This window comes from Lepisosteus oculatus, chromosome 1, assembly GCF_040954835.1.
Source record: "Lepisosteus oculatus isolate fLepOcu1 chromosome 1, fLepOcu1.hap2, whole genome shotgun sequence".
In the NCBI taxonomy this organism is placed as follows: Eukaryota; Metazoa; Chordata; class Actinopteri; order Semionotiformes; family Lepisosteidae; genus Lepisosteus; species Lepisosteus oculatus.
Window position 1 is genome coordinate 3009405 of NC_090696.1, and position 17341 is coordinate 3026745.

General features: G+C 50.8%; 1 protein-coding gene across 1 annotated transcript in view; it reads left to right on the forward strand.

The window, feature by feature from the left end:
• Positions 1 to 17341, forward strand: part of sema4f (sema domain, immunoglobulin domain (Ig), transmembrane domain (TM) and short cytoplasmic domain, (semaphorin) 4F) — a 56266-nt gene that overhangs the window by 25747 nt on the left and 13178 nt on the right. Inside the window, exons 2-3 of the mRNA XM_015343857.2 lie at positions 8925 to 9076; positions 11112 to 11171. Of these exons, the coding sequence (XP_015199343.1) occupies positions 8925 to 9076; positions 11112 to 11171 (212 nt within the window). The remainder of the gene's footprint in view (positions 1 to 8924; positions 9077 to 11111; positions 11172 to 17341) is intronic.

A 17341-nucleotide genomic window follows, 5' to 3' on the forward strand; every position in this document is an offset into this window, starting at 1 on the left:
CCCAGTATGTATTGCTTCATGTCTGCTCTTAAACGCTGCAGTTACCAAGCAGTTCAGATTCCTTATCTGGTTTGTTTGCTGCTCCTATTGGGCTCAACGGCTCCATTCTGCTCTGTAAGTTTCTTGCAGGGGGATTTGCAAAATGTTTTGATCAACGCAAAGCCTGTTAATCTTTTCAGGCTGCTTTCTGGAAAAGCAAAAACGTTTTACACATAGATGGAAATACCAGAAAGTTTTTTTTTTCTGTATTGGTTTGAAATACATTTTTAAACCAATACTTTTGGTTGTACACTCATCCCTCTCAAAACCAACTTCTTTACAATTTCTTAGTCACATGAGATGGGTTTTTACATTTCATTCAGATCTTCATCTAGTGATCACTCCTCGCTTTATCATGCTTTTAAAAAGAAAGAAAATTAAGAACTTAGAACATGCAGAGAAGAATTCCCTTCTAAAGCCTGAATTTGTATTTTTTCATGTGCAATGTCAATTTTAAAGATTTACATATTTCTGCTCTTAACCTCTGTACAGGTATTACAGATACAGTAAGGGGTTGTGTGGCTAAATAGTACAAGTACTGAAGAAACCACTGCCTGTTAGGAGTTAACAATTAGGTCCTCAAGAACTGTTTTACTGTTTTGTGTATTCCCAGCTGGCAGAGTTTATTCAAGCTTTCTTGGGTGGAGGTGTAACTCAGGTATGCTACATACGATTTAGCCAGGTGAAAGTCTCAGCTGATTAGGGTCTTGGTTTATTGCCCAAGGGTGACCTAACTGCCTAACTTTCTGACCTTGTGTACACTTTATATGGTTTCTTATATAAGAAACTGCTACTGACCAATCATACATGTATGTTTTTATATGAACATTTTGATCATCTTCAAGAATAAAAGCCTGTTACTGTCTTTATGAAAGTAAGTGAGAGATAAGGTTAACCTGTTAGCTTGGTCCTCCTTTCTTTATTGGCATAAAGAAGTCTCCAGTTTGATTTGCCAGAGTCATGTGGCTTGCTGAGAAGAGGGTACCATGCGACTGGCGTACGAGAAGAATGAGTTACATGAAGTGATTTTCTGGATGGGGACTTAGCTGTACGTGTTTGCATGCGAGTTTAATTCCTACAGCTCGTGAAATCGCTTGTGCGCTTCTCTCCTGGAGCGAGCTGAGCTCTTGTTGCCAGGGATGAATGAACAGGCTCCTGCTCGCCCCGTTGGCTTTAATCTGGACTCCCAGCAACCCCGGTGCCCACGTGAGGAGAAGGAGGGAGAGCACGCAGGCAGCTCTGACCCTTCAGCTGCTCATCCTTTAAGTATGGTTTCGGGAAAAGGGGGAGTTTAGAAAAAGGGGGCAGATTCTGTGCCGGGGGGAAAAGTTTTGGAAGTGACCGCTTTAAGTGTCCCGTACGTTGCAAAACGGGGTGAATATGGATTTGCCCGCACTTCCTGCTCCGCCTACAAAGGTGGCTGCCTGCTGTGTGCCCGGTGACGGGTGTGGGGCCGACTCTGAGGCAATCAGTTTAATCCCCTTGTGCGCAGGCGAATTTAGGGCAGCCCTGATTAGCGCCACAAATGCTTATCGTGCTAAAAGCATACCTCAGACTGGCGCTGCGGCGGAGAGATAAAGAGCAGAGGGTGGGAATCTCAGGCTGTCGCCTTTGAAGAGCGCCTACAGGCCTCCTCCTCCAGCTCCCCACCCCCACCCCAGCAGCACGCGCTCTGCCGGCTCTTTCCGCGCAGGGTAATCCTCTCTAATCCAGGCTCCAGGGGGTGTTTATTACACCGCTGAAATCTAGATGAGTTCCACAGGACACCGAAATGTGACGGTTTCCCCTGCAGAACCGTGCAGTTCTAATTCTCAAGACAGATGTACAGGCATTTTAATGCCAGGCTGACGTTCCCAAAGTGTTCTGAGCGTATTAGGAGCATTTCAGATAAAGCAATTAAGCTCCTGCAATATGACCGCAAATCACAGCAGGCTACCAGCAAGACTTTTGAAAGGGACTCTGCATACCAAAGATGTTAGAAATGAGGTGTTTTTATTTCAAAGCGGAAAAAGGTACATTTTTGATCTCCAGCCTTTCTCTTAAGTGATTTCAGATGTGTTCTTTTACAAATTTGAGCTCGAGTTTTATTGGACTCCATCATCCAGGTGGGGCTGCACACTGGTGGTGGTGGAGGGGATCCCCGTTACCCGTAAAGCACTTTGAGTGGAGTGTCCAGAAAAGCGCTATATAAGTGTAAGCAGTTATTATTATTATTAATATTATTATTATTGGCCGTTCACATCTCTGACTTGGCTGTGAAAAACAAGGCCCTGCACTCTGTGCACCAGTTATTTGCTCAGTGTCGCGCGGCGGTGATTTGGTAGCTGGCGATTGGGGATGGGGGCCGATTCAAGCGGATAGGGATCTGCGAGGCCTTGCGTTGCCTTGCGAGGGCGCAGTCCCTCCCTCTTTCTAACTGCCCATTTCTTGTCTTCAGAAGACAACAAGAACTCAACTTGACATCTTTCCACCCCGGGCAGTGGCTACCAGCCTTCAGGGCGACCGGGGTTGAAACGATAGGAAGCACTCCGTGTGCTGTTCAGGGGATGGAGAGGTTTCGGATCTGCTGGGCAGGTTTCTAGGGCTGTTGCTGGCTTCATCACAGTTTAAGGAGTCACATCCTGGCTTGTCTGCTCTTAAGAAAGATGTGCGCTGTCCAGATCGCCTCACTGCGAGCTGCGCCGAGTGTCTGTGAGTCACTTCCTGACGTCCAGGCGTCCTGCTGCGGGTGTCGGTCTGGATGATGAGCAGGCGTGAAGGCCCTGGGGATGAATTCCCACACGAGCTGCAGCGCGCTCTCTGCTGTGACACAGGTCAAGGTATTCGGCTTGGAAAGAGGGTGGGGAGGGAGGAGAACAGGAAACTGTTGCAAAAACCGTTTGACTCATGGGCTTTCCTCAGCCCTGCTCAGTGCATTTGTGATGCTCGTGGGTTTTCCTTCTGATTCAGGCTGCGTCCCAGAGGGATTTATCGCTTCTTAGTCACCCAGGGGTGGGGGGCGAGGGCGAGGGGAGCAATGATCCTCTTGACAGATCTGTCAGAGGGGGGGCACCGGGGCTGGGAGCTCAGGTCTCTTTGAGTCAGGCTGCTCCGTTAGCAGAGCTGCTGAACAAAGGAACGACATCTGATAGCGTGCGCAGGCACACAGCTGACACTCGGTACCTGTTGCCCGTAATGAATGTTTAAAGAAAACCCAGTAAACGCATCTCCATTGACTTTGGCATCCTTACAGCCTCTGATCTGCAGCCTGTGGCTGTGGGTGGGGACAGCAGGTACTGCGCTCCATCGTTAAGCACCAGCAGTATAATCGGAGAACACAATAAGTCACACTCCACCGCCCTCATTCTCCCCGGCCGGTTTACACAGAAGCTCCCTGCCAGCAAGGCTCTGCCATGCAGAACAGCCTGCAGGAGATGCATCTTTATTAAGGCCCTGAGACTGTAGTGTTTGTATGGGCCACAAGCTGCACAGGAAACAGCTTCATCTGGGGATTATGGTAGTGTGGCGAGTGCTGACGGACAGCCGGAATACCCAAGACAATGATGTGATCGTTTGCACAGCCTTGTTAGCAATATCAACAACCCCTCTTAAGAGAGTGTGAACAGCCCCTGTCTACAGGTCTTTTAAAACTTACCTTTTCCATTAACCTCTTGTTACGTAATTACCTGCAGGAATTTCAGTACAATGACTATTTAAACAAAAACTCTTACCTAATTGTTTTCCCCAGATAAGATCACCTTATTGGCCATATACAATTTCTTGCATTTGGAATTTCTTTTCGCATTCCCCAGCTTGCTCTCCGTGAGATGCATGCACACGCTTGGGGTCAGAGAGCAGGGTCAGCCATTTATACGGCGCCCCTTGAGCAGTTGGAGTTGAGGGTCTTGCTCAGTAGGATTCTGGGATTTGAACCGGCAACCTTCCAGCCACAGGTGCAGATCCTGAGCCACAGAGCCACCACTCCGCCCCATGATACAGATTATTAATGTGCAAAGCCTGAGCTCTGATTCAGATGCAAAAGCAGTTTTGCATTTTGCAAATTATTGTGCTGTTAATTTTATTTTTTTATTTTGCCATTTTAACCTGCAAAAAGTGTTCATCTGTCTCTGTATTGAGGAGCTGCTCCACTCTGAACCTCCAGGAAAAGTAAAATGCTTAATAAGTGAGTCTGAAGGTGGCAGGTAGAGTCCAGTCTCTCTCAGCCAAGCCTGAGCTCAACTGCTTTTGCACCTGAATCGGAGCTCAGGCTTGGCAAATTCAGTCTTGCAAAGCAAGTTGGACTGATTTGCTGAGAAGGCAATCCCACTGAAGCAAATCATGCTCCTTGCTAGCCTTGCATATTCTAGCCTGTTAGCCAGAACACACTGCTGGAGAGGCCAGAGATTTTATTTCTTCTTGTGTGCTTGGAGAGGTGGCAGCACAGGGCCGTTTCTCTTTGTAGGCCGGCTATGGTTTTAGCTCCCATGAGCTACTAGATCATGCCTCTTCTGCTCGAGTACACTTCACCACGCCTCTCGCAAGTGGCCTTGCACCTAAATCGGCAAAGCAGAGGCCCTGCTTCAGCCCGAGCGTCGGGACTCCTTGTGTTGGCTCAGCCCGGTCCAGTGCAGGCGGGGCACAGATGGCGTAGCGGTGCGACCAGCTGGCAATGCCGGGCCGAGCTGCAGGGGGCTCTTCCCGAGGAAGAGAGAGAGAGGCCCAGTGCCTGTTCTTTTCCACGGGGGGGTCTCTGTGAATTTCCACTCAGGTCATGTCATGAGTCCTCAGAAGCCCAGCGAGGCTCAGCATGGGATGGGAGACCTCTAAGGAAAGCCCAGGTTGCTATTGTGAGTGGTTCAGGTAGACCAGTAGGCTTTCCACTCCACAGCTCCAGTATGGTGATTGCAGACACTGCTGTTGGTACAGATGAGCCCTTCAGCTGTGTGACTATGGCCCTATACAGCCTGTTCTTGCTTCCCTTCCTCCTTACTCCTCTTGCCGGAGCAGTTTCTCCCCCTCGTGGGGCTGCTGTGGGTCCCCAGCGGGCGATGAAGTGGCTGCGGGATTCTTTTGGCCTGAAAAGAGCCCCAGAAACCTCAGGAGTCACGAATCGGGCGCCGTGGCGCTCCGAAGCGGCAGACATGCAGAGGGCTGGCGGTGTCTGTGTTATGGAGAGTGCTGTTCACAGGCTGTCTGCCGCTCACCGAGGCTGACAGCAGCGTCACGGGGGAGCTGTCTCCATGGCAACGCTGTGGCTTTGGGGATCGCTGTGAGGTGTGGGGGGAGGGGGGGGGCTGTCTGGCGCGTCTTTCGGCGAGAGAAGCGTCTCGTTCAGCTCCACACCAGCCAGGCCTGACGGGAAAAGGAACTGAGGGTTCCTCCGTGCGGCTTCATTTATGATCAAGTGACTCATTTTGATCTCTTTAAGATATGTGGGTTTTTTATAGGCCTGACTGTCCACGTCTGGGCCTGCAGGTCTGTGCCGGGTTCGGTTTTGTCACTTTCTCCGCAGGTTTCGCTGCTGTGTTGTGTTTGGTTTCAGAAAGAGCTGACTGGAAGTGCTTGTCGCCTTCGTCCTCTCTGCTGGGTAACACAGGAAGAGTCCTCTTCAGATCTGGGCTGCAGACAGGAAACCCAGTCAGAGCTCGGTGTCTTTCACAGAGGAGCAGCTGTGCAGCTGTGTGCCCCCTCATCCGGTCGTGTCCCCATGATCTTCAAGACCCTGTGGCTGCTGAAGAACGTGTTGGTTATCTTTTTTTCACGCAGCTATGTGCAGAGCTCATCTTGTTGAATCCATATCATGCAGTAAAATCTGAAATTTTTAGGCAACAATATAATAACAGTAACGGCAGTATAATGCCAAGCACGGATTGGCTGAGGTTTCTGCCCCCTGCTGGCTCGTCTTGGGATGACCTCTGACAGAAAGGTTATGCCCGCATCTCGGTGCCTCTGGTTCTGAGGGACACAGGTGTTCAGGTCCAGGTCAGGTCCACAGATAGCTCAATGGCCTCCAATGCTTTAAATAATCTGTACTGTATTGCAAAGTCCATGTTTTTGATTACAGTGTAGAGCTGAGTCTCGCTCACCCCAATGTTACAAAGATAAGAAGAACTAGGTGTCAGTAATAACACAGAAGTTTATTATGCCAGTTTGTTACTGCAGTGCCGAAATTAAAATGCTTAAACTACAACCTCTTTTTCCGCATGTGGCTGCTGCTCGTTGTGCTCCGGTTTAGGCTCCTGTGTTTCATGCAGTTCTGGAATCGGAGGCGTCCTGAGAGATGTCGCAGCAGGTTTCTCTGGGACTTGTGCCTGAGCTGGCGGCAGGCCTGTGTGTGGAAATATCTGCAGTTTTATCCGTAGACTCTGTCTGCAGTCACTCTCGTCGAGGAGGGGGCATCTGGAGGCTGATTACAGCGTTAATTAAGATGCACAGCGTAGCATTTTTCTGCCTCCTGACCTGGCCTTCCTTTTCCCGAACTCGCCTTTTGTGTTTCGGATTGTGTTGTGGGTTTGTACTTCCTGAAAACTGCCTTCTCTGCACCTTTGTGTGGCTGAAGGTGCAAGGGTGGAAATAACCACTGAGACAGCAGATCCCTCTGTCCAGCTTCCAGACGCAGAGCTCTGTCTCGCGGACCCACTGTGTACGGGGGGTCACTCCCTGCTGGTTTCCTCTCGGTGCAGATGAATGGGGAGGGCTGTTTTCACAGGTCACCACGGGCTCATTCAGACCTGGTGTTGCACTGATGAGGCAGGGGGGCTGGGGTGGAGGCAGCGAGGCAGAGGCAGGGAGGCAGTGTCTGGGCTCGGCTGCACAGGTGCAGACCTCTGGCTGGTGCTCTTCCGGGGCCTTAGATGCACAGTCGACATGCTAAAACAAGTCCAGTGGACAGACTGGCTGTTCCTGCCAAGCTTTGTTCTTTGCAAGATATTTCTGCCTTTTACATAAGATGCAATGGTAATAAAGCAGCCTAATGATGCAGTCCTGTGACCTAGATCTGTTACACAACTGACTTGTTCCACTTGTTTTCCTTGGTTTCTGCAGGATAGTCCACTCTCTCTGTCAGTGCCAGGCCTCGCTCCGGCCCCACGCTGTCCTAGTGGCCGGCTTGTCTCTGGACTGGTTTCCACTAGGGGTGCCCAGTCCAGTAGCCCGAGCAGTTCACCTTGGAAGCGCTCTGGTCCTGTGCTCGCAGGGCCCCTTGGGCCGGGTGTCTGGTGCTGTCCTGACCCAGAATGGGGTCACGGGTGCCTGTTGGCTCGCAGGCTCAGGGCTGGGAGACCCCCAGCCTGCAGACAGGAGTGCTTTAGAGGCATGTGACATGCTTTATTAACAAAGGGTGGCTTGGAGCCCATTGTGTGCAATTAAAAGCCTGACGTATGAATGAAAGAAAATAGCATTTTGCCAGTGATTTCATATTTTGCAACGTGTTTTTAACATTATGGACCATAATGCTTTGTCTTGATCATGCTGTTAGTTCTGAAAATAGTAGAAGCAGGAGACTGGTGTTATTTCTCCTCTTCGTTGTGAGTGTCGAGCTGCGCTGTGTGTTGAACTGCTCTCTGCCTTCTCTCTGTTGTTGAGGAGCAGATTCCTGGTGCATTGGCTGATTGTGTGGTGCGTTGAGGGAAATGGATTTGTGAAACCGTAGATCACGAGAGAGTGGGAGAATGAATGAGTGCGATGCCAGGTGCACTTTTGCAGGACTGCTGGGGTCACACGATGATATGGAGGAATCTCCGAGAGCTGAAAGAACTCCCTGCTGTGGGTGTGTTTGACAGGCTTGCCTGTGGTTTGAGCAGGAATCGTGTCCAGAGCAACACTGGTCAGGAATTTGGTGCCGAAAAACCCTGGACCAGTGAGTTAAGTGTTCAGTAAAAGGAGGCAGTAAGAGTCAGGGCTCTGGACTCGTAACTGTGAGGTTGTGGGTTCGAATCCTTGGGCAAGGTACTTGACTCGGTTTGCTACAATGCCCAGATGTACAACAGTACGATCATTCGGGTAGAAGAGGAAGGAAATGCTGCTCCTCTCTCTGCAGATGTCATGGGTCTGGCCTTGAATAGGCCTGATGTATCTGATCTTTTGGTCTTCGTGAAGTCGTGAAGATTTTGCTTTCTGGCTTTAGGGGGGACTCCCCACCCCCTCTCCCCGCTGCTGCTGGTCTAGGGTCCAGTTGGTAATTTCTTGCTGGAGGCTGGGGCTGGGGTGTAGCTGTTTAATATAACTTTAACCTGTTTTTGATTTAGTTATCTTCGCATGGAGTTACCTGTATGGTGTTCCAAGTGTTTTCCCAGAATGCTCTCCCACTTCCTTTAATGCACTGTTTCAGCCAGCCTCTCTCAGGAGCTGCTCGCCTCCCTGTACCTCTGGAGTGCCTGGCAAGGGGTTAATCGCTCAGGTGTGTGCTGCACAAGCAAGCCCACACGGCCGGCCTGTTGACTTGCTAGGCTGGATGTCCCAGGGTTATAAAGAGCCTTGCAAGAGGGTCGCTCTGTGCAGAGCTAGGAACAGCACTGGTACGGTGGAGGTTGTTGTAAAAATTGCAGGCGCATGCTGTGTGTGTACAGTTGTGTATGTGAGGGCTGACCTCCTCACATGTCATCCTTCAGGCTGTACTCGGATTCTTGGAAAAGGGCTTGTTGAGTTTGTGGTGTTGGAAGCTGCTGCACACACCGGAGGGACATCTCCTCCCTCTCCGCCTGCGCGCCTGTGGTCACGGGGTCAGGGGGTCAAGCCGTGTCCTTCCGCAAGCGCTCCCTGATGCGCTGGTGGGTGCGGCTGTCCTGTCCGGCCGGGCCAGGCCAGGGAGGGCTTCGTCACCTACACACGGGGAAACCCTGCTCTGAAGAGGCTCTCGGGCTTGGGAAGGCCCTCCTTCATCTCATTTGTTGTCTTTTGCCTCGCAGATGCTGACCCCAGGGCTCTGGAGAGGTTTTCTGACAGCAGCGTCTCCAATTACAGCGCCTGCCTGCTGGACCCCAGCTCGGGCATCCTTTACCTGGGGGCCCGGGACACCATCCTGGCCCTGGACACCAGGGACTTCACGAAGTGGCGGACGGTAAGAGAGGATCCGGCGGGACTGCAGCAGCTGTGCTCGGTGTGCTCCGGGTCCGGAGGTGCAGGGCGGATTTGATTACTTCAGCCTCTCCTGGCTCGATGAGGGAAGGTTAAGGGGCTCTTCATTCACTGCAGGAAGATGCTGTTAAAAGCTAGAACAGGGTCTGTAACAGAAGCCCTGCTTGTGCCGTGCGGATTTCTCATAAGTGTTTATGAATCAGACCCAAATGAGAACCTTCCTGGCGTGAGCCGTCATCACCACAAAACGGACATAGGGAAATGTGGAGAAGGCGGCTTTCTTCCTTCTCGTCTCTCATTATGGGGCGTTTCTGCAGCTTGTAGCCTACACTGTTCGTAAGTAATTTTTTCAAAAATAAATACCAAAACGTACCCACTCCACCAAAACACACGCTGCTTGTTCTGTCCACTGCTTGTCTGCTCAGCTGAGAGGAGACGGCTCGGCCCACCGGTAGTTATCTCTCACTCAGCTGTGTCTTGGGAAGCAGGGTAATTCAGCAGCATGGTGGACAGCTTGTTCCAGACACCTACAACCCTTTGAATAAAGTGCCCCCTGTTCTGAGGTTTAAATGGACTTCCGCTTAGTTTCTATGTGTCCTGGCTCATGCTACAGGTCCACTGGATTCACTGTCAGTGCCCTTGATGATTTTGAACATGCATCAAGTACCTAAAGAGGTTGAGCTCCATTAGCCTGTTGGTGAAGGACCTTTCCTGAAACCCTGGGATACAAGCAAGATGTGGAACCGAACCCCTAAAAAGCTGTGTACAAAAGCAGCTCAGTTTGGTTCTTGCAGGAAGTTGGTGTGTTTGAGGCCCTGTATCGAGATGCAGGGAGCGTGTTTATATCTTGTGAAGGTATCTGCGTCTTTCTATTTCTGAAGCTTGGACGGGAAATCCACCAGTGGGGTCTCATGTTCCTTCGTGCAGATCTTTGCACCGAAGTTCACACAGAGGCAGATGGTTAACCTCTGAACGCTTGCTTCTGAGAAACAGCATTCGAGGGCAGCTAAAAAAACAGACCGATTTACACGTCTAGAATGTTGTGCAGCCATGTCATTTACAGTTAAGGTTACAAATTCTGATAGTGGAAATGCAGCAGTAGAAAATTGCCTCTGATGGTAGCACTGCAGTCTGGAGGTCAGAGGTCATCTGAGGGAGTTGGGGGGGCTGTGTCCTGGACAGTGGTGGACCCCACCCCGGTGTGGCTGTGCCTGGGCCGCTGGTGGACCACCTGCGCACGCACACTCTCCCTCTGGCTTCTGTCTGCCAGCATCCTCTCTGAGCCCAGGAGCTGGTAACCCTCCCAGAGGAACTCGGTGCACTGCTGGCCGAGCATCTCCAGCTCCCAGAGAGACCCTGCTGGCGGTCCGTCAGTCAGTCGGTCAGTCCTGCGTCCTCTGCTGTGGTGGGGGGAGAAAACAGCCTTCATACTGCAGAGTTGCAAAGGGCTGCCAACAGCAAAGGAAACAGGCTAAAATCTCTCTCTGCTCTCTGCTTGGAGGTAAAAGCCTCCTAAGGGCAGGGGATCACAGTCCTGTGCGGGAGGCGGGAGCCCTGATGTGAGAAGTGTGGGCTGCAGCTGTGTCCAGCCTTGCAGAGCAATGAGCAGGTGAAGCTCAGGGAGGGCCTGGCTGTGGGCAGCACTGCAGGGGTTAACCTGCTCTTATCTGCGCAGCACAGTGAGAACAGACAGCTCTTTGCAGCCTCAGGTGGCTTCCAGTAGTGAGGCTCAGGTTTGAACTTGGCACAAGAACAAACCTCCAAATAAACTGAAGAAAGCCAACAAGCAGAAGCAAATTGGATTTGAATTTCAGAGCACTTTGATCCATTATTGGCTTTCTCTTGTGAAGTTGATATGAAGCTGAACACATAGCTTTTGTGCTTCATGAATCCAAGACGTGTGGGCAGAGGCCGGAGGGTCCGGCGGCAGTGGGCGTTGTCGGGTCTTTGCCCGTCGTCCCTGGCTGGGAAGTCTCCAGTCTTGGTCCTTCCTGACCGTGGCTCTCTGTCTCCTGCAGATCTCCTGGGAAGTGCCGAAGGACAAGCGGGATACCTGCATCAACAAGGGCAAGACTGAGGTGAGGGGGAGGCTCTTTCTTTTCCCGATGCCAGCAGCTGCGCGCCCTCAGCAGGCTGTGAGCTGTTGAAGCGCCGGACACGTGATAGCTGTGTTATTCCACAGGCACAGCCTTATCAGGCTTATCTGGTAAACAAGACGGGCCTCCTTAGCAGAACTGCTCTGCAGCTCTGCCTCTATTTGGATTGAAAACGCTAAATGGAATAGTGTGACTTAAAGCGCAATACAGCGTTTACCCCACCTGTGTCCTTTCCACACCACTCTCAAAATCGGCATAGTGGCCAGGGGTCTCTTCTCACATCCTGTATCCAGAAACAGAAAGCCTGTGTGTGGGCTTTAGTTGTGGAAAGCTGTAGGGCACACTGAATCTATTGGGGATGGTGCAATAAAATCTGTTTGTTTCTTTCTTAAAAAGTTGACCTGGGGAAGTTGTGCCAGCAGAAACACTATCTGTTGCAGTGAAGGATCATTCTTTTCACAAACGCTGTGGGGGCATGACGCACTTCGCTTCAGCATGCGGTGCGTTTGCACTGTCTGACTTGCGCAAGAGAATTACGAGCAAAACAGGTCTAAACCAGGTAAAGTGTAAAGACTGTGCTGAATGATCAGAGAATCTTATTCAGCTGTCTTCTGAAAGACGCCAGGGAATGGGCTTCAGTAATATGGCTGAGCAGCTTGTTTCAGACTCCCACAACCCTTTGCATAAAGAAACTGGTTTTTAATCCTCTGTTCAGCGATCAAAAGGTTCAGTTGCTCCTCTCTGCTGGTGTAGTTCATTCCCTCCCGCCCCAGATGTATCTGGTTGCTCTTCTCTGTTCTCAATTCAGAGCAGCAACAGCTTTTTTGTAACATGGTGACTGAATTTGTGCGCAGTCTTCTAAAAGAGGCCTTTTTCGAAGGGCAGGAGACAAGCATCTCACAGCACACAGTAGGGGATAACCTGGAGCCCAGGATTTGTAAGGAAAGTTCGAACCTCTTAACACTTCACACAGGAAGTTGGTCCATATTCCCCTGTGACAGGGGACCCACATCCTGAATTAGCAGGCAGGAAATGTCTGATAACACCGCGTGGCCACCCTGTAAACTGACAAGATGGGATTTTAAAACTGCGTTTAAGCTGAAAGATGTTAATGTGTAATCTGGTTGCTCTTCTTGAACCTGGACCGATTCAAGAGCAGGAGTATCTTAAACCCTATCGAGAGGCAGGGGTGTGCATCCTGAGCCGTGTCAAACACCTTCTGTGTGGCAAGGACAGATCACTTGCATCTTCCCGTACATTTATCGCTCGAGGTCGATGTGTGCTGTTACACCTGTTGCTAAGCGTATCCTTTCCTAGAGAGGAGAAGGGTGGACATGGGACGCAGAGGAATCCTGTGGGGTCTCCTACATGGGCCTGACCCCTGCTCATTCATGAAGGGGAACCTTACCTGTGACTTTCACCTCTGATTTCCCCCCCAAGATTAAGCCCAGCAGTCCTTATACTCTGCTGATCTAGTGTCAGTGGAGTTTTTTAATATATTTAATATTCCTTTTGTGTTTTACGCTTGAAGTGCCGATGTTTTTTCGAAGAATCTGGGGGAAATCTGCCTTCACCATCAGTCGGCACCGGGGCCTTCTTCAGTGAGACCGTCATCACAAACGTACTAGTGTGTTTTACAGTTTTAACATGACATCCCCCATCCCACCTTTTACACTCGACACACTGGAGTGTGTATATCCTCTTATGTATCCTCTGTACATCAACATCAAAACACAGCTCTTTTTCTCAAGTGATTTCCTCATTTCTGTCCGTTTTCAAACGCTTTGTCCAGCTCGGGGTGGCGGGGAGCTGGGGCCTCCGAGTGTGGGGCGCCAGTCTGTCATTTAGTCATTTCAGCGATTTCAGTTTAACTGAGTAGTAAGGAATTTTAAAGAATTTTAGATTTGCACATCTTTTGATTTGAAGGCAGTTTTCTGACCTGTCTCGAAGTGTCATGGTGAACATACCTGCTCACTTATGTCTACTTAAAGTACAAGTTCTAGCCAGCGGCCGAGGTACCAGTCCATCCCAGAGAGCAGCCTGGGTAATCTGTGGTGAGGCTGCCCCCACTCAGCTCAGGGTGGAGAAATGTGCCCACGGTGTAGACCTGGCTCGGTGATCGGCGAGCCGGAGCCAGACTGTGACACAGGCTTGAGTCTCGGTGCTGTGCTGGCCAGACCTCGCTGCCCCATGCTGATTGAAGCGTCTGGGGCTGGTTAAGAGAAGCGCTGGGTGCTGCAACACACAGGACAGCTCTGTCTTGCTTTGGAGACACAGCTGCTCTAAATTCATGGAGGAGCTGTTGCCCCTGCTCACTCAGGGCACCCCATGTGCTGCAGAATCTGCACAGTTCTGCCCGAGACGCACGTTGTCAAGCGGTGACAGTGGATCTGGGTGCAGGGAAATTAAAGGCGGTGCACGGCGAATTCAGCTTGTGAAGAGAAACATGCCATTAAATGCACTGGGCATCCGTGCCTGCTGTGTGTAATTACACAGTCTGACACTCGCAAAGTGTTTCTTCAGGCATCTGCCTCCCTCTCCCTGCGCAGGCTGAAGAGCCGACTGCACAGCGATGTCTGGGCACTAGGCAGTGATGGCACACCATGTTCCCAGCATGCATTGCCCAGGTGTTGGCGGCATGATGCTGCAGGGTTGCTGTAATGTATGGCCCGGTGTGTGTGTGTGTGTGTGTGTGTGTGTGTGTGTGTGTGTGTGTGTGTGTGTGTGTAAGCAAGAGTGTGTGGCCATCCCAGAGCGGGCTCTCGTCTCTCATGTGTGCAAGATCCTGTTGCGGCTGTCCCTGCCCCCAGTCACTCTGGTTTGAGTGTAGGGTATGTAGAAATGCATGAAAACCGCTGGTAGTGATGCTGTCTGGCTGCGTGTTCTACTGTTAGCTGAAGATTGAAGGTTGGTTTGTGTGGCTGTGGTCTTCAGCTGTAGTGATCTTTCCCTCCTGCACCTGACTCGGCCGGCTCCTCACGCAGATACAGCCAGTGCCCAGGGCCTGCGGGGGCGGAGGGGCTGTGTGTCCAGGGAGGAGACGGGCGTCTTGCTGCCCAGCTCGTGTCCGAGGTGCAGGGTCCAGTCCACGCCCGGCCCGATTCGCTCAGTCAGACGGATACTTGATTTTAGGGAACAGAGAGCAGACGGCGCGGAGCAGTGGCCGAGGGCGCCCGGCGGGGAAGCGGGAAGCGGGAAGCGAGATCGGCTGTCGGGAGCGTGGCGTTGGTTGAGGACAGGTGACGTGTGAAGGGAAAGTCCAGGAGAAGTGATCCGCCGGCGCCGGTCGAGGTGCGCGGTGTGACGGTGTGGCTCGAAGGTGATGTGGGCCGGTCAGCGAGGCACCACACGGACGTGTGTGTGTGTGTGTGTGTGTGTGTGTGTGTGTGTGTGTGCACTTAACCTACCTGCACGCATTCGCCTGGGTCTAATCCTACACCAGCAGGATGATACGGTAACTAATCATGAATCAGTATTAATTCTTCAATATCTATTCAGTTATTCAATCAAATTCTATTATTCAATATTCAGCATTCAATATATGCATCTTCTTAAACCTCCATTTAGACTTGGTAGTTGTTTCCCCCAAATGTTAAGCATTTTATAACACTTTACAAGGGACGTTAAGTTTTTTGTAAAAGATTCTCCAGATAATATTGTTGCGAACTTTGCACGTGGTGCCAAAGTGAACAGCCCTTTTTCCCTTGTTGTCTTCGAGCTCAAGTGGTGCATCTTCCAGCCAAGCTGTTTCCCAGTACACTCCCAGGCAGGGGAGGGGGGCAGCTTGCTGCTCTTCCGAACTGGGGCTCAAGTTCGGCCCTGTGCTCCAGGTGACGCCCCGTGGGACTGGGGAGCAGGGCCCCTTGTCCAGCTCGCTTTCAGTCTGACATCCCGCAACTTGAAATTTAAACGCATGCACAAAAATGCAGATGGTCCGTAGATAGTTCCAAAGGCAATTCCAACTGGGACGTCTTCTACAGCCAAGAATCTCTTCCTTGAGTCCTTGACTCATTCCGGCTTTATGGAATAGTGCCTGGAAATAAATGGTAAGCAGCTCAGCCTGAGCTCAATCCCCTTACAAGCCCTTAGCAGTCCTGATCGTCAGGACACTGCTGCTGCCTGCATATGGTTACTGATGCAATAACCCTGCTCCCCCCTCCCTCCCCCTGTCCGCTCCGGCCCATTGTTCTGATCCGGCGTGAACACAGAGTCCTGCCAGGACCCTGCACCCTGCACACCTGCAGCGTGCACAGCTGGCCAGATGTGACCTCGGTGAACTCATAGCAGCCAGTCCCGGGGCAACTCCAGACCCACCAGCTCTCTGTGGTAATATTAGCCTGTTTGAAGCACAACAAAGCATTTATTCATAATAAACTGATATAAAAGTGGTCTAGTTCTCTTGTAAGAGCCTTAAAGTCCAGCTCTTCCCTGATCTCATACACGAGGGAAAGGAACATGCTACACCCAATGACACACAGTTCTCTAAATGTGCTCTAAACCAAACAACAGCCCAAACCCAGCCTCAAGAGAACCTTTTCAGAGTTGTTAGATCATGCTTTGCGTACGCATGTGCGTGCTTGTTTGTTTTGGATGATCTATACCAGTTTAATTGCGTTAAGCTTGAACCGATTGTTTTGCTGTAGTTGTCATGTCCTTATGAAATAAGATGGGCCGTTGAAGAAGGAGTGTGCTTCAGAAACCTACAGCACAGTCTGGTGAAACAGAAGATACTTGAACACGATTCATCATCTTCACCCTGCTCAACCTTGTTCAGCAGTCTGCAGAAGGAGTCAAGGAGTCTGCAGTACGTCTCCTGTCTGCTCTGAAGACGACCCTTCCATTCTGATAAAACCAGTACTTTGTTGAAGAAGCAAGCAGGATTTGAGCTGGACTGTGAGATCTGGAAGGAGAAGGGTAACTGAGGATTGTGATACCCGAGAGGTTGTCTTTGCCTCCTGCATTGTACAGGAAGTCCTCACCTGGCTCGCTGTGGAGTTCTGAGGTTGCTGGGTGGTCTGTGTGCCTTAGTTGTCACTGTAACAATTCTACTGCTTTGCTGATGGTCTGGGGGCACCTGGCCTCCCTAAAACCAGCCACCTTCCTCTCCTGCTCTCTAGGTGCCAAAGCTGAACACAATGTTATTTGAATGTTTTGACTTGTTTTCAGTTGTTTCGGACCGGACCTCCAGTCAGATCCACAGCTGGATCAGCTGTGAGTGTGGTTTAGCTCAGCCACTGACGAGACAGGCTGTAATAATCTCCTTCTGCTGGGCAAGGCTGGTACTGTATCTGCTGTCATTTGAAGAAGGGTAAGCACCTCTGGCAGGTTTTAGAAACTCTCAGTACCAGTCATGCACACTTTTGATTAGATTCTAAAGCCTTCACACTTAAATTCTTACACAGTTAGAAAATCTCTTACCCAGAGAGAGGAAGACTTTAACACTAATGGCTTCAGAGTCTGGATGAAGCACTTTGTTAGCATGGTGCTGTCGTCCTGATGTGCCCCCACACCCCTGATCTGCGCCTGCTGCCACAAGAGCTGACAGCAGCCTGCAGAGATGGCATCAGACTCCCAGCATGCAGCAGCAGCAAGACTCCTCTGAGGCTGATGAAATGCAGGCTCTCTTCTGACCTGCACTGCTGAAGCCGAGGAAAGAAGGCATTTCTGCAGTTACACTGGAAAAAAAAAGTGCTTCTCACATGGGCCATTGCTCGTTAAACCAGAACAGACCAAATGGCTGTGTGGTGGGTGGAAATCTGGGATCTGATTTCCTGTGCCCTCTTGCCTGAGCGCAGAGAAATGGTTTAGCTTCCTTCTGGGCATCTGAACTCGACGGGCACTGCGAGCCCTTGCCGAATTCGCCCTCTCCCGTCCTCACAGCTATTTCTGAGCTGCAGGGAAACGGCAAGCGGGTTAAAATAACAACGCTTCTCTGTTGTGGTTTATGAAAAAAGGTTAAATATAGATTTGCATTTTGTGAGAGAAGCTTCTGCAGAATTTACAGTTAAAACACAAAAGGGAGAGTCTGAGGTCCTCTTGGAAAGCTTCACCGAGATGAGAGATCGGCACTGTGCCAACAGGACAGGGCACTGCAGTTCAGTGCAGCAGAGATACCACTATTACATCTTCTCTAGAATTAAAGTGGGGGACAC